The 21,405-nt window shown below is 52.8% G+C and overlaps 1 protein-coding gene across 4 annotated transcripts in view; it reads right to left on the bottom strand.

The window, feature by feature from the left end:
- ARRB1 (arrestin beta 1) overlaps positions 1-21,405 on the bottom strand; it is a 78,715-nt gene that overhangs the window by 36,441 nt on the left and 20,869 nt on the right. The window contains exon 1 of one of the 4 annotated variants that reach the window (XM_043907349.1): positions 5,073-5,261. The exons of 2 other annotated variants lie outside the window; for them this stretch is intronic. In XM_043907349.1, coding sequence (XP_043763284.1) covers positions 5,073-5,077 — 5 coding nt within the window. In that variant the 5' untranslated portion in view covers positions 5,078-5,261. Of the gene's footprint in view, positions 1-3,776; positions 3,896-5,072; positions 5,262-21,405 lie in introns of those variants that run through there. One more of the 4 variants, XM_043907325.1, reaches the window with a different exon arrangement.

Consider the following 21,405-nt stretch of genomic DNA (forward strand, 5'->3'; position numbering starts at 1 on the left):
TCACCTCCCAGCTAGTCACAGAGCATCTCCATACCCCAGGCCCTGGGCTAGGTGTGCAGGGTCTCCAATGCCAGACTAAAGAACTCAGACCATAACCAGAAAGCAGTAAGAGCCATAGACACTTAGTGGGGAGGAGAACGGCTGGGGCTGTCTCTTGGACGCAGAGATGCCACAACCCCATCCCTTTCCCTGTTCCTGATGGCAGTCCTGGTCAGCTGGGCAGGGTGGGGACCTGCAAGGGGGCGTTCGCCCTCAGGTACACCCGCCCTACATTCTGACCCAGTTTCCTGGGTGTGAGAACAGCCATCAGGGAGCAGGGAGGTGTGAGGAGCAGGTGGCTGTGGCAGCGAAGAGGTTTCTAGGGCCCTTATCACACTCTCCCTGGTAGTAGGGTCATTTGTGTACGGGCTGCTCTGCTCTGCCAGGACTGAGCAGCCCTCCCTGTGTCAGAACACTGCCTTCCTGTTTACCCACCATTAGTGCACCTGCTTCTCAGGACAGCCCAGGAGAGGGGAGGGAGGCAGGAAGATAGGAAATGTCACCCCTGTTTCACAGATTTGGGGAGTGCGCAGCCTGCTTTATTTCCCAGATGGAGACACTGAAGCCCAAGGGAGAGAAGAATCTTGCACCAGGCCAGGAAACTAAGGCCCAGAGTCGCAGGCCAGGAGGAGGGCCCCAGGCTGCTGGTTCCCTGGGCACAGGCCTGAGGGGTGAGGGGCAGTGGATGGGGTTCTGGCCAAGTTGAGCTCCAGGACTTCGGACTTCTCACAGGCTCCTAGCTATTGCTCTAGCCTCCTGCCCACATTCACGTGTCCACTTTTCTAGCCATGATCCATATTTGTGAACACTTTCAGGAGCTGCAGAGTGAGGAAGGAGAAAAGCCACCAGGTGGCCATGGAGGGGGCTGGGGTGGGGGGGTGGTTTCTTAAAGGAGCCTGGCCCATTTTCTAGTAACCCATAAAACCAGAGATCCGAAAATCAAAGGCTAATAAAAATTTCACCGAGCGGGCCGACAGCTGGATCCCAGAGAGCCCACAGACCGCACTTGAATGCTGTCCAGCCTTCTCGGGGGTCGAGAGGCAGGAAGGGAAGGGTGCTGGCAGAGGAAACAGTGCAGACGCTGAAGCAAGCAGACCCCGCCTGGGTCCTGTGTGACCTTGACTTTCGCTTCCTCTCTGAAGCATCCTTTCAGTTGTCTGGAAAATGGGGTTGACGTCTACCCCATAGGTGAAGGCGTATACAAAGCCTTGGGACCTAGTAGGGAATGATAAAAGGAAGCAGACGTCGTTGCTACAGTGTTGACTATTGTTATTATCCTCATTGGCTGGGCCAACACTCTGCCTTCCCTCCAGACTCCAGTGGAGAGGTCTTGCCCACATGTCCCTTAGGTGGGTCAGGATGGTTATGTTACCTCCACCGGAGAGAGAGAAGATTTTTAAGTTGGCTGTCTCCCTCCCTGTCTCGGATAGAAAACAGCAGTTTATGATATTCTTTTCCTAGTTTAGACCCTCACATGCTGGAAATCTCCAGGGACATACCCTGTTATTCCCTCTGCAATAGCTTTTCCACCAGTTCCCCCACTACAGTCCCTCCCATCCTTCCTGCCAAATACCACCTCATCCAAGAAGCCTTCCCTGACTGCTTCAGCTTAAAGTGGCCTTGCCCTGACCCCCTCCTCCTTCCCTCTTGCCACCCATCTTGGCTACTCCCCTCCTTGCTTTTTTCTTCCTTTTGTTTTTCCAATCTCTGGGCCTGACACTGTTCTTACCTCCAGGAGATACAGGCCCCTGTGCCCTGTCTCCAGGGCACCTACACTCTGGAGCAGGGAGACAGAGAGATATTCCACAAATAAAGAAAACCCTCTGTTAGAAGCACAGCGGGCAGGTGGGATGATTCAGTGTATGGTGTGCCCAGCTCGGCTCCAGGCACACAACAGCCGTCCTACACACACACACACACACACACACACACACACACACACACACACACACACACACACACACACGTCTCCCTTCCCCTCCTCCACACTGTCCGTACAGCCGTCCTACACACACACACACACACACACACACACACACACACACACACACACACACACACACACACACACACACGTCTCCCTTCCCCTCCTCCACACTGTCCGTATCCCCTTAGCCCCTTAGCACCCACACGAGCCTGCACATCTCTGTTCCCCAATGGATGGCATGGAGCTGAAATACTGACAAACTCCAGAGGGCAGGAACCCCTTCTTCCTCCATCATCTTCCTTGGTATATAATTGGTGCTGAGTAAATATGCTGAATGAATGAATAAACAAATAAACAAAAGCTGAACGCTGAGCTTGAAGATGGGTAAAAGCAGTACCTGAGCCAAGAGGCGAATCAGAGGTGGACAGCCTGGCCACTGGAATGAGACACGGGTGGGCGCGACCTTAACAGGAGCACCTTACACGCAGGGCAGACCCAGACATGCAGCAGCCATGACTTTCCCAGGGGGAAGACTTGATCTAAAATTTTATTTGCTTAAGGCTTTGGGGGGGAGGGAGTTGTTTGGTTTTTGTTCTTTTTTTTCAATTTGAATATATAAACTTTTGGGGAAGAGCATATTATATTAAAACAAAATATTAACTCAGAAGTATTACTTTTCTCACCATTCTCACATTTCATAGAACATCAGGACAGTTCAGCACCGGGGTGGCTCTCCAATGCTTCATCAACCACTCTGGGGACCAGTGAGAGGCCGAGAGCCCTCCGCAGTCAGAGAGCCCTCTGTCCAGACTGACAGCTACAGCTTATGGTAGCAGCTCTTTCCAGAAAAAGAATTGTGGAGAGAGAAATCCAGGCCTTATATTTAGCCAGACACAGTGGTCATGATGTGCTGAAACTGGCTGGTACAGGCTCATTCAGAGCCAACTGTCACACTTGTAGGAATTCTGTGATCTAGTTGTTAAACACAGCCATTGCCAATGGTTGTCTACTGGGGGTTAAAAAACTGTCCACTGGGGTAAATCTGCTCCCCCCAGGGGACATTTGGCTGTGTCTGGAGACATCTGGATGGTCACGACTTGGGGGAGGGGTGCTACTGGCCTCTAGTGGGTGGAGGTCAGGGATGCTGTGCGCGCAACGAGCAGCCCAGCCCCCTCCCTGCCCCCAACAAAGAACCTCAAGGCCAAATGTTAACAGTGCTGATGGTGAGACAGCCTGAACCAAGATTACAATTAAACAAACTATATTAAAAACAAAGATGGGGAGGCTTCCCTGGTGGTCCAGTGGTTAAGAATCCGCCTGCCAATGCAAGGGACACAGGTTCTATCCCTGATCTGGGAAGATCCCACATGCCACGGGGCAGCTAAGCCCAGGTGCCACAGCTACTGAGCCTGTGCTCCAGGACCCGGGAGCTGCAACTACTGAAGCCCAGGTGCCTGCAGCCTCTGCTCAGCAGCAAGAGAAGCCACCACGACAAAGAGTAGCCCCTGCTCGCTGCAACTAGAGAAAGTACTTGTGCAGCAACAAAGACCCAGTGCAGCCAAAAGAAATAAATAAATATGAAAAATATTTAAAAAATCAAAGGGAAGACATACTCAAAACTTATCACTTACTATTATTTTACTGAATTTTACTATAACAACGGTGTCCCACTGGGCATCTCTTCCCAACTCCATGTTCAATGACATCACATTAGTAGGGTGAAGTCCTTGGTGGGAGAATTTACACCACAGAAACTGGCAAACGCTATAACCCCACCTCACCCCCCTTTTTCTGGAGGGCCAGTTGTTACCAGTGCACCGTTGAGGGTGACCTGAGTCGAGAAGGGAAATCCACAAGTCTGGTGGATGCTTCTGAGTTTTCAGCACAAGCAGATGACTCAGCACCAGCCTCCATATGCACTGTGGAACAAGGATCTGAATGTGGCCACATGGACAAACTCTACACACCTCACACACACACACACACACACACACACACACACACACACACACCACGCACACTATACCCACCATACAGACACAAAGTTACACATACCCCACACACATCTACAGACAACACACCTATGTAAAACACACATTATGCACATGCCATGCACACCTGCACCACACACACACCATGTACACTTCACACCTCATGCCACATGTTTATATCCCACACACTTATACACACACATACACAGTCCACACACACCAATACTAAGCACACTCCACGTGCACACCTGCATCACCCGCCCCGTACACACATCACCTACGACTCTCACAACATACACCATATACACACCACACAAATACACAAGTGCTCCCACGGCAGCCCTCTAGCCAGCAGAGGACTAACTGAAATGCGAATGAGGGAAGGTCAAGCTGGAACGTTCATGGCGGTCCAGCGGTTAAGACTCCACACTTCCACTGCAGAGGGCATGGGTTCGATCCCTGGTCAGGAAACAAAGATCCCGCATACCTCACCGTGAGGCCAAAAAGAAAAGAGGATGCCAATCTGACTGACCACCTTCTTTGATGTCTAGCACCTCTGCAGTAATTACTGCCTCCTCATCTGAAGGCCCGTCTTTCCCACAGACCCCCACACCCAGGCTGCCAAAGCAAAGGTCTTGACGACGCCCACGAGCACCATGCAGTGACCCCAACCCAGGCCCGTTTCTCCTGGCCACTGGAGCCCTGGCTGAGTGGTCGCCCATCCCTGCCCTGTGCCCAGCTCTCTGCTGTAGCCTCTGGGGCCTGGCCTCCACCATCTCCCAGGACCCATGACAAGCAGTTCCCTTGGTGACTCTACCCACCCGGCCACTTAGCTGCCACCAGATGCTGATAAGCCAAACCTCGGTCTCCAGCCAGACCCGCTCTGACCCCACAGTCACTAGCCCTGGGACGATGTCCCCAGACTCCTCACACAAGTCCACAACAGACTTCCTATCTGCCCACACCTGTTCCTCGCCTACACTGTCCCCCCCACCCCAGAGGTCAGCACACAGGAAGTGCTCAAGATGAATCCCAGAGATAAAGGAATGCACTATGTAAATCCTATAAGGAGAGGACAAAACAAACTTCCTCAGGAGGCAGATAGGAAGTCTTACCCCATTTTACAGATGAGAGCCCTGAGTCTCGGTGGAATTAAGGGACCAGCCCAGGAGCAGTAGCCGAGGCAGGTGGGGGGCTGTGTGGGGAGGAAGGAGGCCGTGGAAGCTCCAGCACGGGGGGCTGCAGGCGGCAGCGGCAGGCCGGAGCAGGCCCGGCAGGATCGGCTCTTCCCAGCCCTGAGTGAGTGGGTTAGTTACAAAGAAAAGGAAAAGGCGTTCCTGATACGCGTCCTGTTTCCTCTTCTCTGGGCTTCTCAGGTCTTGGAGGGCGGATGTCTCTGGGCTCAGAGCACTCGGCCTGCACATGGACACGCAGAAGGTGAGGGTCTCCGAGGCCCTTCCCACCCCAGCAGTTTAGCCTGCAGGCAGACAGGGGCTCCTGAGTGACCCTCGAGTTACGCTTTCCAGCCTGGAGGAGGCTCCCCACCTTATCCCCAGTGAGTACTCATCATAGCCAGCCACCTCCTTCCATCAGACTGTCACATGGGAAGCCTCTTCCATGTCACCTTTACTTGCTACGGGAGCCCCTCTAAAGCACCCCCTTCTTCCCGGCCCCACAGCAGCCTAGCCCAGTACTCTGCCCAGCTCTCTCTGTGGCTATTGCCTGTATACCAGGGCCCCCCATGAATCAGGCCAGGAAGGCAGGAAGCAAAGGCAGAAGCCGTCAAATGCGGCTTCTCGAGTGAGAGAACAAGAGAGACAAGGGGCCTTCCTGAGGACAGAGATTGTATCTCTTCTATCAGATTAAGAATTCCTGGGGAAGAAAGCGGCCAGACTCCTCTATCAGATAGGAGGCCCCTGCAGACAAAGTTAATGCCTCCACCCTCAGACAAGGAGCTGCTACAAGGCAAGAGGGCTATGTCCCTTCTGTAAGATAGGAAGTCCCAGGAAACAGAAGCCACATTCACCACCGCCCCCCCACCCCAACTCCTATCCTCCATCAGACTGGTGCCTCTCCTGAATAAGACCAGGCCTCCTCCATCTGACTATGAACCCCAAAGGGCAGAGAACGCCCTGTCTGCTGCCTCCTCAGCAGTTTCCAAAACAGACTTCATTTCAGTCTGAGACACAGAGAAGGACTTCCCCCTGGGGCAGAACTGGGGGAAGTCTCGCCCACATCTTCCCTTGCACAAGACCCCATGCCAACTTCCCATTCATGCCCATGACCAAAAGGAAGCTGTTCTGCCATGCTTAAGATAGCCGTGTGTCTGGGCAAAGGCCAGCACCTGTCTGTTTCAGTCAGGAATGTCGACTTCTTGAAAGATGGTGATGGAGCCGACTGGGAGAGCTGTGACACGAGGATGTCCAAGACAGGCTGTGCCCCCAGATCTGGGTGGAAGTGACCAGATGTGTGGGCTGGATGGATCTATGCTCCTGACTCTGCCACGAAACGGGCAAATCTTTTCCCCATGTGGCCACTAACACTCCCCATCCGTTTCCAAACTGTCGGCACCCACTGCTGGCTAAAGTGGCAGGAGGAGGGACGGCAGGGCCAGGTCCTGCCTTGAGGATATCACTGCCTTTCCCCCGGGGCCACCCCAAGCCTAGTGCAAGCTGTCTCCGTGATCATCTTCCCTACACGTGCCAGCACCAGGGAGCTGCTATTAGTTAGCATCGATCCACAAAGTGCTTTGCTGACACTTTTTATGAGCTCAGCCTCACCCGGAGCCCTGGGGGCTAGGAGCAAGAAGCGGAAACCGAGCAGGAAGCCCAGGCCCCTGGGCAGAGCCAGGAGCAGCTGAGCCCCAAGATCAAGACCCAGACAAGCCCAGGACCAGCCAGTACTTAGTGAATGTTAGCTGAAAAGTATTCGCTCAAAAGCAACCTGACTGGATTTAGGAACTGAATCTGGGTATATTTTCTTCTAAAGAAATAGTAATAATTATTTTCAATATAACCTATTGTTATTGTTATTTAGCTGCTAAGTCGTGGCTGACTCTTCTGCAACCCCGTGATTTCCCAGGCAATACTGGAGTGGATTGCCATTTCCCTCCCCAGGGGATCTTCCCAACCCAGGGATCAAACCCATGTCTCCTGCATTACAGGCAGATATTTTTTTACCACTGAGCCACCTGGTCAGGTACTATTCTAAATACTACATTTAACTCATTTAATCCTCACAAGCACCCTGTAAGGTAGATATTCTCATTCCCCACTCTATATATGATGAAACACAGAGAAATTAAATTACTTTCTCAAAGTCACAGAGCAGAAATAAGAAATATAAGCAGTTCAAACCATCTACTTGATATATAAGGAAGTAAAAATATAGTAACAACACTTCTGGGTTTTAAAAGAATTAGATACTGTTGAAAGGTACAATTTATCCTAAGTGTGCTCCAAACCAAATACTTTCATTATTGGTCATCCTGCGGTATAGTTCCAATGTAAGAGGTTCTCTGAAATAATTGTATTACAGATGTAAAACATGCGCCTGTCATCTCAAAATCAGGAAGAAGTTACCCTTCTTTTGAAACTTTTAACTGAGTAGTTTTATTAAACTTTAGAAAACAAACCCCAAAAACCACAATAACAATATTTTAAGATTTATCATGTATTTATTTGTCACATGCTAAGAATCTGATCTATTCCTCCTGTTTAATCTTGAGGACAACTCGAGTAGGGGAAAAGCATTATTCCTTCTAGGGGGGCTATACCAAGCCTCCAGGCTGAGGGCACTATCTCGTACACCTCCTCTGTGGGAGTGATCCAGTGGGAGTTTGCCCCCCAGGATGGGAGTTGCTCCCAGGCAGGGACTGTGCACAAACAAGGTACAACATAAAGGAGTTATGGGCTGGGGTTAGGCAGGCCTGCTGCCTCATCAGCCTGTGCTTCAGCCATCTAGAGTGTTCAGTGAGGCCCTGGCACACAGTTAGAGCTCTGTCAGTGGTGATGATACTAACCATCATCACTCTCCCCCACAGACTCTCTGGGAGGCCCTGGACAGGTCCCTGATGGACAGGGTTCAGCTGGATCACTGGCTCTCAGTGAGGGTCACATTACCTCGTATGGGCCTGGGCAGCAGAGAGGAGGTGATGGGTATGAGGAGTTTCTGGGAGGCCAGAGAGCTGGGCAGAGACCAAGGCTTGGTATTACTGAGCATTTTTAAGAAATGCATTTCCATTACTTCCAAGAACACACAGGCTTGCAGACGAGGTGAGCACAGTGAGGCCAGCCAAGAGCAGCTGCCCTCGGTGAGACAGCGAGCAGGGAGGGGCATTCTGGGGCATTTCTGAACATCTCCCCTTGGTAAGCCCCCTTCTACCTGCCTCACACATCTTCAGGGGTGAGGGTGGGGTGCGAGAAACCTGCTGAGAGGAACAGTGCTAAGCCTTAGCCACCAACCTGTCTGGAGAGACAACTCAGTACCAGCTTCACCTTCCCCAACCTGGAGACTCTGGTCATCTTTCCTCAAACCCCAGGGAAACCACACAAATGCTGAAGGAAATGGAAGAGAGTAATTGGAAACATGGTCCAGATCTCTACCCTGGAACTTCAAGGCTCCTCACCTCACCTGTCCTCACCTAGATAAGACCACCTCCAGGGTGTGGAGGGGAATGAATGGGCTGATGCCTGCTTATACCTGGAACATAATCCAAGTTCACTATATGGTAGGACTAGGGCACTGAGAGACACCAGAAGTGCCAGGATGAACAAGGCTGTCCAGGGCTCTGAAGAGATGGGGGAAGACAGAGAGGCAGTGGAGGCACCTTTTACCACCATGGTGCATCTCCCAACATTCATCTGGCCCTCTCTGTGTATCTGGTGGGTCCAAGGCACTGGGATATGAGCCTGCTGGGAATCCTGAAGTGTGGTGAGTGAAAGTTGCTCAGTCGTATCCAACTCTTTGTGACCTCATGGACTATACAGTCAACGGAATTCTCCAGGCCAGAATACTGGAATGGATAGTCTTCCCCTTCTCTATGGGATCTTCCCAACCCAGGGATCAAACCCAGGTCTCCCACATTGCAAGCAGATTCTTTACCAGCTGAGCCACAAGGGAAGCCCAAGAATACTGGAGTGGGTAGCCTATCCCTTCTCCAGAGGATCTTCCCGACCCAGGAATCGAACTGGGGTCTCCTGCATTGCAGGCAGACTCTTTACCAACTGACCTATGAGGGAAGCCCAGAGTGTGGTAGGTGAGCTTATGGGATACACTCCTTAGGGCCTAAACAGCCTCTTCCCCTCCCTTGGCTCAGGTTTCACTCTCTTCTGGAAACATCATGGCCAACATGGCCCTTTGGTCTCCTGATTATGTACAGGAGGTCCTGGGCAGCAGGCACAAGTATGTGCATCACAGAAAGTGAAGGGCTCTTATACATGGATGAATGGCCACCTGCTTTGAGCAGAGTCCCTGAATCCGACTGAGTCCTTCATGGGAATCTGCTAGATTCTAAGGACTAGACGCCCACGTGGGGACTTTGCCAAGGCCCTACTCCAGGAGATCAGCTCCTCCAACGCCTTCACCATCCTGTCTCTGCTCTTCTACAGCCACTGTGGCCTTGAGAAATGGAGGGGCCTGTGGTGAATGCACTGCCTGCAAACAGTGGGGGAGGCCCACTGTGAACAACTATCCTTGCAGAAGGCACCCAGCGAGGGTTAGAGAGAGGGTAACTCGGGGGAGGGAGCAGCTTCGTTCTTCCCAGGTGGACAGGGGGCTGCTGAGAGAGTTACAAAGAGCAGGTGACATCTGAGCTAGGACTTGAAGGATGATTAAGAATTTGCCAGGTCGTCAAGGTGCAGAAGAGAGAATGTCAAAGTGATGTGCGTATGCACGGAATCACACATCCTTATATAGCTGAGTGTACATTTCAAAATCACTATCTCATTTGAGTTTCTCAAATCCTCTAATGGTGTTATTACCTCCCCCCACCCCACACCCCCATACATGCAAATAAGAAAAGAGAAGTGCAGTGAAGGCAGATGATGAACCAAAAGGTGACCGATTTCTGGGCAGAGGGGAGGAGCGGGCATGTATGCTGGCTGAGATGGCCCTCCTCTCAGGAAGGGGAAGGTAGTCCTTTCTAGCAGCAATCTCACACTTGCAGTTCCTGCTGGCCTGTGACACCCCTCTCCCATCCCCAGCATACATACACACTCCCCCGGACCCCAGGGCCTCTCAGAAGGGGCAGCTGGCAGACAGATGGAGCAGCACAGCCAGCCGGGGCTGGGCGGAGGAGGCTGGGGAAGGGCTGACCATTCTCCAAGGCTCAGCCTGGAGGCCCTGCCTCACCGTCTCCCACTCCTCCTGAGCGCTGATAACCTCACCTCTCCCTCCGTAAATCTCCTCTGCCCTTCTCTCCAAGCAGCTGCCGCCAGCCTCTCCCTCTCCTCCCTCCACCCATCGCCCTCCCCAGGGAGCAGTGAGCTCAGCCTTTCCCATCAGCCATCCCTGGGAATGATGGGAAATGCTCAGCGGGCCAGGAACTGAAAGGAGGCCTGCCTCCGAGAGGGAGGGGAGAAGGGAGGCTTTTCAGAGGGCTATTGAGGGGCATCCTCAATTCTGCTGCTTCCTATGAATCCTAGGCTAAGGGCACAGTCTGCCTGACCATATTACACGCTCGAGAGAAGGTGGGATCCAACTGCTACAATGGGCCTCTTTTTACAGCTGGGGAGTCAGAGGCCCAGAGAGAGGACTGAAGAAAATGTGTCTAGGGACCGACTGCCACATCCCAGGTACCATTTGATCCTTTCACATTTCTCGTCTCATTTAATCCTCACAGCTACCCTGCAAGGAATGTGTGACAGGCTGAATCATGGCCCCCTGAGATGCTCACATCTCAATCCCTGGAGCTGTGAAGCTGTTACCTTACACGGTAAAAGGAACTCTGCAGACACGATGTTAGTTAAGGACCTGGAGATGGGGAGGTAACCCTGCTCTATCTGGGTGGACCCAGTGTAATCAGAAAGGTTCTTATAAGCAGGAGGCAGGAGGGTCAGAGGGAGAAAAGGCAAGGTGAGGATGATGGAAGCACTGAGAGAAACTGGAAGATGCTATGCTAATGGCTTTAAGATGGAGGATGGGGCCAGGAGCCAAGAAATGCAGGCACCTTCCAGAAGCTAGAAAAGGCAAAAGAATGGAGGCTCCCCTGGAGCCTCCGGAAGGAACGCAGCCCTGCCTAATTGTGTTAGGACTCTGACATCCAGAACTATAAGAGGATAAACATGTGTTGTAGTAGGCCACTAAATTTATGGTAATTTGTTACAGGAGCAAAAGAAGACTAACAAAACAGGTAACCCCACTTCCATTTTGCAGATGAGGAAACTGAGGCTCAGAGAAGGCACGTAATGTTCTCAGGTTCTGCATGCTCTCCTCCATACCACACTGGCTTACTGGGCATCTCCATGAGCTCTTAAGGCTGGAAGCCCCTTGGCCAGGGCACCAAGGCTGGGGGAGAGTCTGAGGAGGAGGCGGAGGTCTGTTGGGTCAAGGTCTGTAGGGTCAAGACCAAGGGCAGAGGAGGGATCTGGGGAAGGTAAAGCCCTGCCTGAAAGGGGCTGCATTGTGGCTGGGGGCTTCTGGAGCCAATGGCTGAGTCCTATCCTGCCCCAAATTGGGAAGCAGTCAGGCATGTGACACAGAGGAAGGGCCCTGGCTATAAAGGTGGGCTCAGGGAGCTGAGTGTCTTCAGGATTAACAGAGATGAGATGAGATTCCCCCATTATCTCTCTTTGATCTTGATAAAGTCCTTGGGAGAGGTTCCATATCTGTCGTCCTGCATTACTGGTGTGAAAAATGAGGTCCTAGGGGTTCATGACTGGCTCAAGTTCTCACAGCGGCTAAGAGCAGAATCTGGGTATTCATAATGACCCATATAACAAAAAGCATCAAACCATGATGAATGGCTTTGAATGCTGCGTGCCTGACACTGTGTTAACTGTCATTGGCATTTTTCTCAGTCACGCTAGACACAGGCTTGATCAAGTCCTTTCTCGGCCTCAAACCCCTTAACTGCTCCCCACAAACCCTTCACAATCTGGCCCCTGCTCACCCCTCCAACCCTTACTCCACCACACTCCCTTGCACCCCCATATCTTGCAGCCACACTGCTGGTCAGTTCTCTGAAGCCATCAAAATTTTTCCCAGTCCCACAGGGTTTGGCACCCCTGTCCCCTCTGCTCCAGGCCACTTGTGGTGGAGAAACCACGGGTCCTGGCCATTCCTGCTCTCCTTGTGGGTAAGAGAGAGAGAGCAGGGCCAGGGGTCAGGATGACAGGCCTGGGAGGCTGGAGCTTAGAGGGCTTGGATAAGCTGGTATTATCCTACACAGTAAAGAAACAGAAGCCTGGAGGTGTGTGGCAGAACGCCTCTGGGGACAGGCCCTTCCAGGTACACAGACCGTAGGCCACTGCAGCTGACGGGGCCTCTAAGAATGGCGGGTCCCGTCCTTCAGGGCACAGAAAAGTCTGGACTTGCCCCCAGTGTCACAGTGTATCACTATGGGAGTCGGAGGCAGAGCTCTGGGGTCTGCCACTCACTAGCTGGGTGACCCTGGCCAAGGAGAGGGTCGTTCTGGTCCTCCCTCTGAGACGGGAATGACAGTGCCTTTCTCCCTGAATGCACGGGAAGCGCCTGGTGCTGTGAAGACGGCGATAAATGAAAGTTGTGTTCACTACTCAGAGAGCGGGGCCTGAACTCAGGATGCCCATAGGGGAGCTCACTCCCTCTCTGTGACACAGCTGGTGGGTTTAAGTTAACCTGGGAGAGCAATGGAGAGGTGGGCACTCAGCTGTCTCCAAAGCCACTGCTTCTGGACCCCCATTGCTGGTCAGTCCTTGATCATCTCCAGAAAAGGGCTTGTCAGCCTCATCTGTCTTACAGTTAAAGAAAGGATTCCCCCAAGGGAGCTAGCCTCAGCTAGAGGGACTCCTAATTAAAAACCTGGGCTCCTCTGTGGTCCAATAGTTGGGTCTCCACATTGCCAATGCAGGGGGCACGTGTTTGATCAAGGAACTAGGATCCCACATGCCATGCAGCTCCGTCAAAAGATTAAAAACAAAACAAACAAAAAAACCAGGGCTCCCACGTGCACACAAGCAGAGGGAAACAGGCATCAACTCTGTACTGAGCACTTCCTGCCGGTGGTGCTGTGGTGGGGCTTACGTGTGCTCATCTCACTAGACCATCACCACAGCCCACCCGGAGGGGATTAGGAGGCCCATCTACGGAAGAGGAAGCAGAGGTTTCCAAAGCGTGAAGAACTTGGCCTGTGGCACCAGCCTGCAAAGCCACATTCCTACTCTGCTCCAGGAGGCCTCTGGGCAAGGGTCTGTTTCTACTCCAAATTATTGTGGTTCTAGGGCCTTTGTGAAAGGAAGGAACCCAGTCTGGGAGATGAGGCCCCAGAGCAACCTCCTGCTCCACCTGCAGCCCCTTGTGGCCCATGTCCTCCCTCCAGGCCCTCTCACCTCCCCAGAGATCTGTGGTTAAAAGCTATGAAAATACCACAACACCGTCCAGCCCCACACCAATCCAGCTCAGAGTTTTACTCATGTGGCACTTCCTCAGCTTCCCAGGTGACATTAGTGATAAAGAACCCGCCTGCCAATGCAGGAGACATAAGAGACATGGGTTTGATCCCTGGATCGGGAAGATCCCCTGGAGGAGGGCATGGCAACCCACTCCAGCATTCTTGCCTAGAGAATCCCATGGACAGAGGAGCCTGGCAGACCACAGTCCATGGGGTCAAGAGAGTCAGACACGGCTGAAGCGACTTAGCACACATGCACACGGAAAGCCTTCAGTGACCCCCCCCAACTAGGGCAGATCCTCCCATGTTAGCACCCTCAGAGCACTCTCAGAGTGTTCATCTCTTGCTGTGTCCCTGCTCCAGACTGGAAGCACCATTAAGCCAAAGACAGTGTATATTTGTGGTCATGGCATCTCCAGAGGTGCAGGCCACGGGGCCTCTGGAAGCTACGCCACACTAGCCTGGGCCAGGCCCCACGCCAACAGCTGAAACCACGTGTCACATTTAATTCTCACCATCACTCTAGGCGGTGGGGATCATCACCCCTCTGTACAGATGAGGACAGTGAGGCTCAAGGAGGAAGTGACTTCCCCGAGGACACCCAGCTTACCTGGAACATGCTGGGACCAGCCCCCGGGACCAGCTTTAATAATCTGTGGGCCCAAGTGCAAAACGGAAACGTAGGGCCCCTTGTTCAGATTTCAAGACAGACAGAAGAGCATTAAAGCAATCAGACATCCTCCTGAGCTCAGGGCCCTGAGTGACAGCACAGGTTACACACCCCTGAAGCCAGCTCCCCGGGCACCCATGTGCTCCGACTCCAGGCCCAAAGCCAGGCTCCTCCCACTGAAAGGCCTTAGGCATCAGACAGTGGTTCTCACACTTGAAACATATGTCAGAATCACCTGGGAAGCTTGTTGAAAACCAGCTTGCTGGGCTCCACCCGCAGAATCCCCACTCAGTAGGTGAGAGGTGGGCCTGGAATCTGGATTTCTAACCGCTGCATTTCTAGAGGTAATGTTGCCAAAGCCGGGGCTGTGGCCTGAGCACAAAACCACTGCACTAAGGAATGCATACGTAACAGGGGCGTTGTGAATCCAGGACCTCCGGGAAGGAGAGGTTTCAGGTGAGTTATCAGGGTTGAGGGTGTCCAGTATCCTTCAGATCATCCTCAGGCCTCAGTCCAAAGGGCCAGCTCTGCTAAGAAGGAGAGAAGGGTGGGGAGGACGGGGAGAAGCAAGGAGGGAAAAAGGAAAGCTTTCCACAGGTTACCTTGTTAATTGTTGTAACAATCTTGAGAGGTAGTGTCTGTTATCTTTATTGTAGAGGAAACCACAACATAAAGAAATCAACAATTTGCCCAGGGTCACAGCCAGGAAGTTACGGACACCAGGACTAAACCTAGTTCTAGCTTATGTATTGCCACAAAGCCTGCTTCAATCAGCTGGCCCAGAGGGATTCTAATCTCACAATCAACTCGGCCCAGGTGAGCGGAGCCAGTAGCCTTGGGTTAGCTTCATACAGTCCCAACCTCTGAAAAACTCTGACAAGCCCTGGCAACCACCCAGGGCCCTCCACACATGGTGCCCTTCAAGCCCAGGCCGAAAGCACAGACCTGGGACCCAACTGAAGGGGCCAACTTCTGATAGCATTTTGGCAGGTCAGGGTGCCCACTCCCAGACTGGAGGTTCCTCCCATAGCCAGGCCCTTCTCCCCAGCCTCCCCTCTGGTCATTTACTCACACTCTAGGCCCTAGATCACACACCATCTGTTCTAGGATTTGCACAGGCTGTGTTCTTTCTTTCTGGAATGCCCTGCCTATGTGTCCAACTCCTATCCATCCTTCAAAACCCCAGGTTTTGCCTCCTCTGAGAAGTCCTCCCTCAGCACTTTGTCTGTCCTTACCACTCCATCATGCCACCCTCTGCTTTCCCTAGCTGCTCTCCAACCATTCATTCTACAAATATTTACTGAGCGTCTGCCTGCTGCAGGCACAGTGCAAGGTGCTGGCGAGGCGAAGGCCAGACCAAGCTCCATCAGGTCAGGGTACAGGCCTGTTTTACCCCATGAACCTCTGTGGTGGGGGGCGGGTGAGCAGAGAGGGTTCTCCAGGGAGTGATGTTACCTCAGCTGGAGATTTGAAAAGGTGAGGATATGAGAAGTAGTACAAACTCTACATTCCAGGCCCCTGCCAAGTTGTGGGGAGCAACTCCCCAATGCCCTTGGCAAAGCAGCACAAAACTACTACCAAATGAACACAAGACATGCTATGCACCTCTGTGCCAAGGGGCTGTGTTGGCTGTGGGCTCCCCAGGAAATCAAGGCCCAGAGGGGGAAGGGATGAACCCCAAGTAGGAGGCAGCCCTGAGTGGGCCCCTCTGCCTCCTCCACCAGGAGATGTGGGCTTTAAACAGAGGAGGGAGGAGGAGGCAAGGGTGCCCTCACTCTGATGTCCTTGCCCTGTGGACCCCTCCTCTGGGGGCGGAAGGCATTAAGGGCACACTCTGGAAAGCCACAGCCCACAGAAGCCCCAGGCAGGAGAGGGATGGCTGCGGCCTGCCCAGGGAGGGGAGAGGCTGGAGTGGAGCCAGGCTGGCAGAGGAAACATCTTGAGAGGCAGGAGGGAGGAAGGGAGGAGGAATGAGAAAGGAGGAAAGAGCCAGACACGCAAACACCTCCGCCTCCTCTTTCCACCCAAAACAGAATCCCCAGCAGACTGAGACCTGTGGGGAAGGAGACAAGAAACGAAGCTGGGGCCTCAGAGGGGCGGGTGGCTGGGAAGGCGCCCAGGGGCTGGAGCCTCTGGAAGTTCAGTAGCCCTGCCAGGCACAGGGTGGGGGCAGGGGAAGCCCCCTGCATCACCAGGGCCCGCCCGGGTCTGTGCTGCAGGGGCCGAGACTCAGGGAGGAAGGGGATGGGGACTCCACCTGGTCACTCCTATTGCTCCTTCAAGGCCCACTCACGTACCGACTCTTCCCAAAGCCCCTGGGCCCCACCCCTGGGCTGGGCTCCAACCCCAGACAGAACACAGAACACAGTACTGTCCAACCCCAAGAAACTGATCTAATGGGGGAGTCCAGACCCAGTCCTTAGAAAGCCCACAGCCTGGTGGGAAACCCAGGGAATTAATTCAAAGGAGGGAACAGTCCCAGGCCACGGGGTGGCTCTGGACCCCCAGACAACCAGGACCTGGCAAGCACCTGGGGCCAGTCCACAGAACCTAAGGGAGGTCTTTTCCTCTAATAGGACACACTGCTGGGATGAGAGTCAGGACAGAGGAAGAGGGAGGCATCATCTCTAACACACACCCCCACAACACACAAGCACGCGCACACACACACACATATACACATGCTCAGCGCCAAGAGCTGAGGGATTTCCAGGGACCCGGGCTCCGAGCCTTGGAGAAATCAATCCCCTGATGTCTCCAGGTCTCTCCACTCCCTCACCTGTACCATGGAGGCTCCTGTCCCCCACCCCTTCCTCCCAGGGAAGGATAGACCTCCAAGTAGGTGAGAACTGAGGCCTCTGGTATGGCTTCAGCACTTAGGAGAGAACCTCACCCCGGCCCCAGCCCCACCCCATCCCTCCCAGCACCCTCCTTCCTCAGGCCTCCACCCGTGGTCCAAAGCCTGGGGTACCGAGGCTGCAGACAGAAGAGAAGGCGCCCTGGCACCCAAGGGGGAGAGTGGCCCCAGAGCAGATCCACCTTCTGTCTGGGGGCCCTTCTCTCCTTCCTCGCTCTCTGCTGGAGGAAAGCCCCGCCTCCCCACACATCCTCGCCAGCATTGCGATGACCTGTGTCTGGGTTTCCCCTCATCTGACTGACTCCAAGCTGCTGGAATGCAGGGGTTTTCTTTCATTCATGTTTATTTTAATTTTTTTTTTTTTTGGCCACACCGAACAGCATGTGGGGTCTTAGGTCCCTAACCAGTGATTGAACCAGAGCCCCCTGTGTTGGAAGCAGGAGTCTTAACCACTGGGCCACCAGGGCAGTCCCTCATTCACTTTTTTATCACAGCGAACTAATCCGCCTCAGTTGAAACCTTCACTAGAGGACATCAATCAAACGACTCCCCCTCCCTCAGCCTATTTCCTCTTCTAAAAAGAGGGGACAACAATAGGGCTTATCCCTTAGGACTGTTCTGAGGAATAAGTGTGCTTAACGCCTGCTGCCCAGTAATACATGTTTTGTTGTTGTTAAGTTGCTCAGTCATGTCTGACTCTTTTGCAATCCCATGGACTGAAGCCCACCAGGCTCCTCTGTCCATGGGATTTCCCAGACAAGAATACTGGAATGGGTTGCCCTTTCCTTCTCCAGGGGATCTTCCCCACCCAAGGTTCGAAGCAACCCACATCTCCTACACTACAGGCAGATTCTTTACCACTGAGCCACCAGGAAAGCCCTAAGACATATTAGCTCTCAAACCGTGGTGTAGGAGAAGACTCTTGAGAGTCCCTTGGACTGCAAGGAGATCCAACCAGTCCATCCTAAAGGAGGTCAGTCCTGGGTGTTCATTGAAAGGACTGATGTTGAAACTGAAACTCCAATCCTTTGGCCACCTCATGCGAAGAGTTGACTCATTAGAAAAGACCCTAATGCTGAGAAGGATTAGGGGCAGGAGGAGATGGGGACGACAGAGGATGAGATGGCTGGATGGCATCACTGACTCGAATGGACATGGGTTCGAGTAGACTCTGGGAGCTGGTGATGGACAGGGAGGCCTGGCGTGCTGCAATTCATGGGGTCGCAAAGAGTCGGACACGACTGAGCGACTGAACTGAGCTGATTAATAATCATAATCAACAAATATTCATCAAATGCCTGCTGTGTATCAGACGGTACGGGCCACGGTGACTAGGGCATACCCATGCAACGGCCCCCGCCTGTATGAAGTTTCGCTTCAGTGGGAACGGCAGCAGGGCCTTGTGTTGCCCAACTCTGGGAGGGAGCATGGCACAGATCATAGTGTCTACAGCATCCCCCGTATGTGTGCAACACAACAGCCCTGCAAGAAAGACAGCAAACAAGGGAGCCAACAGTACACAGTGCCTCTCGGGCCACATGCTGTCGGGGCAGGGCTCCACCAGAGAAAGACGCATGACCGATCAGCCTGACAAAGTCAAGGCTTCCCCACCAAGTGGTAGCTGAGCTAGGAGCTGAAGAAGAAGCAGTGATATAACTCTGAAGGGTGCCAAGGTGGGATGCTGCATTGAGCCAAAATGAAACAAAACCTGCAACGGGAAGGCTCTGGGGGAGGGAGGCGCTGAGGGAGACGGGTAGGTGAGGCCAGCGGGGCAGGGCAGCAGGGTCCATTCACCATGTGGCCTTGGTCAGGAGGTAGACTTTACTGTCACCGTGATCAGACAGTGGCAGGGTTTCAGTGGGGAACAGACATGATGCAGCTGTACTTTAATATGCTTGCTTTGGCCACTGGCTGGAGACTGGAGGGCAGAGAGGCCATAACACACACAGGGAGACTAGTAAAGGGGCAGGATTAACAAGGAGGCTGCCCCAGGTTCAGGTCCCGGATCTGCCATTTATTTGCTAGAAGAGAGATCACAATAGCATCTTCTTCCTTGGGTTGTTGGGAGGATTAAGTATTTCTAATATATCTTTTGGCCATGCAGTACATAAGATCTTAGTTCCATAACCAGGGATTGAACCAGAGTCCCCTGCCTTGGAAAGAGGCGTCTTAACCACTGGAGCACCAAGAAAGTCCCTGTTGTGAGGATGACACGAGCAATTTCATGTGTGTGAAGAGCTTAGGACAATACCTGGCTCATGGAGAGTGCAGTGCTCTTAGTTGATATTATTCATCCAGATGAGAAATGAAGGTGGCCCAGATTGGAGAGGCAGCCATGAAAGAGAAACAGTGGGACAAGGCCAGACGCCAGGGATAATATCACCAAGTCTCGCTGGAAGCACCCGTCAGCCGCAGGCCCACGCCAGCTGCAACCACAGGAGAGTCCCTGAGCTAGAACTGGCCAGCTGAACCCTCCCCATGTTCGTGACCCGTGGAAACTGGGAGATAAAGAGATGAATGTTGTTGCCTGAGCTACTAAGTTATCGGGTGATTGGTCATGTAGCTAAAGGTAAACGGAACACCTCATGTTGAGAGGTACCTAGAGGGAAATTCCTTTCCCCCAGAGGGAAGAAGGTGGCACTTAGGGGCAAGAAAGGAGGAGGTGGTGGCGTGAGCCTGGGACCTCTGAAACCTCTGTGATATCCAGCATTCTGTCTTCCAGAAGCGGTCAGATGACTTTAAAGCTAATCATTCCAACATTATTTACAATAGCAAAAAGCTGAAAATAATGTAAATGCCAAATAAGAGGATGGTTCAATAAACTGTTGAGCAGTCACACGAGGAACTCCTATGTGTCATTAACAAACACAGATATTAGGATAAGTTAATGACATGGGAAATGCTGAAGGAAAAAAGCAGTAATCCAAATGTCATATACAGCTTAAGCACAACTGTGTTTGAACACAGGTACATGCATGCGCACAAGGACACATAATAGCAAGGATCGCAAAGACCAAAAAAAAAAATTGTTTTGTAAAGTTCTAAGTCACGAGATTACAGATGATCGCTATCTTCTTGTCCAAATGTGAAGCATTTTGTGTTTGTAAAATAATTACTGAACCATAAATGTCAGCTCTTTTAAATGACCCCTCAAAACTCTGGTCACTCCCGTCTCTAGGATGACAGCCTGGTGAGGCTGGTGAGGGTAAGGATTGTCACCTGCTTTGGTCATGCTGGTGTCCCAATGTTAGAACAGTGCCAGGGACGTGGCAGGCACTCAGCCAGCATTTGCTGAATGAGGGAATGATTGAATGGCACATATCAGAGGCAAGGCGTCCCTGTGAGTACAAAGCAGCCTCTCTCATCGGCCCTCGGGCAGGAACCAGGTCCCACCCCACTCTGTCCCCAGAGTTCAGCACGGGGCCTAGCACAGAGCAAAGACCGATGAATGAACGAAGGGCTGAATAAAATGAATGTTCTGGCAAAGAAAGCCTCCCTGATCACAGTGTGCCGAGCTCTCCAGGGCCGGGAACCGTGTCTATGAGAACGAGATGCCTGTGTCTGTGAGAAATAAGGGGAATACGAATACATCGGGGCTTTCCAAGACCCGGAGAGCCTGGCCTGGCCTGGCCTGACTCTGCCCCCTCCCCTTCTCTCCTTGTTCAGCTGCCTGCTTGGTACCTCCTTCCACCACCAGGGGGGCAGTTCTGGAAGGCCCAACTCAAGCTACTCAAGACCTAGCTTTGTTTTTAAAAGGAAACGGAGACAGCAAGCTCCTTCCTGGAAGGACTTTTCTGCCCTTCTGCCCTGAGACAACCTCAGTGACAAGCATCTGGGAAGGGAAACCAGTGGTGGAGACCGAGCTAGGATGGGGGACGGAGGGCAGGTGGCTGGAGAGCGACGGGGGGGATCCAGGTGTTGGAGGATGAGAAGGGGGAACAAGCGCTCAGCAAGATTTCGCTGGGGGTGAATGGGAGTGCAAGTGGCGAGGTGATTGTGTGTGTGTGTGTGTTGGCTGTCCCAGTGAGGGGGTGGGGCATATGACCACGCAGAGGCGATAGACTGTGGATGGCAACAGAAGAGGTGCCCACGGGACAGCAGTGAGAATCAGATGGTTTGAATCTAGGAGAGCTGTGATCAGACTCAGCCTGAGTTATTACTGGGGGGTGGGGAATACTGACGGGGGCTGGTCATACCCCAAAGGGGGCAGAAGCCCAGTCCTTGAAGGCTGGAGCTCAGGAAAGACCACCAGTCCCCCCACTCCCTGCCAACCCCTACTGCCCCAGATGCCAGCCCAAAAAAAGACTGTCTACTTTTTATAAATTAAATCCC

Source organism: Cervus elaphus, chromosome 1, assembly GCF_910594005.1.
Source record: "Cervus elaphus chromosome 1, mCerEla1.1, whole genome shotgun sequence".
Taxonomy (NCBI): Eukaryota; Metazoa; Chordata; class Mammalia; order Artiodactyla; family Cervidae; genus Cervus; species Cervus elaphus.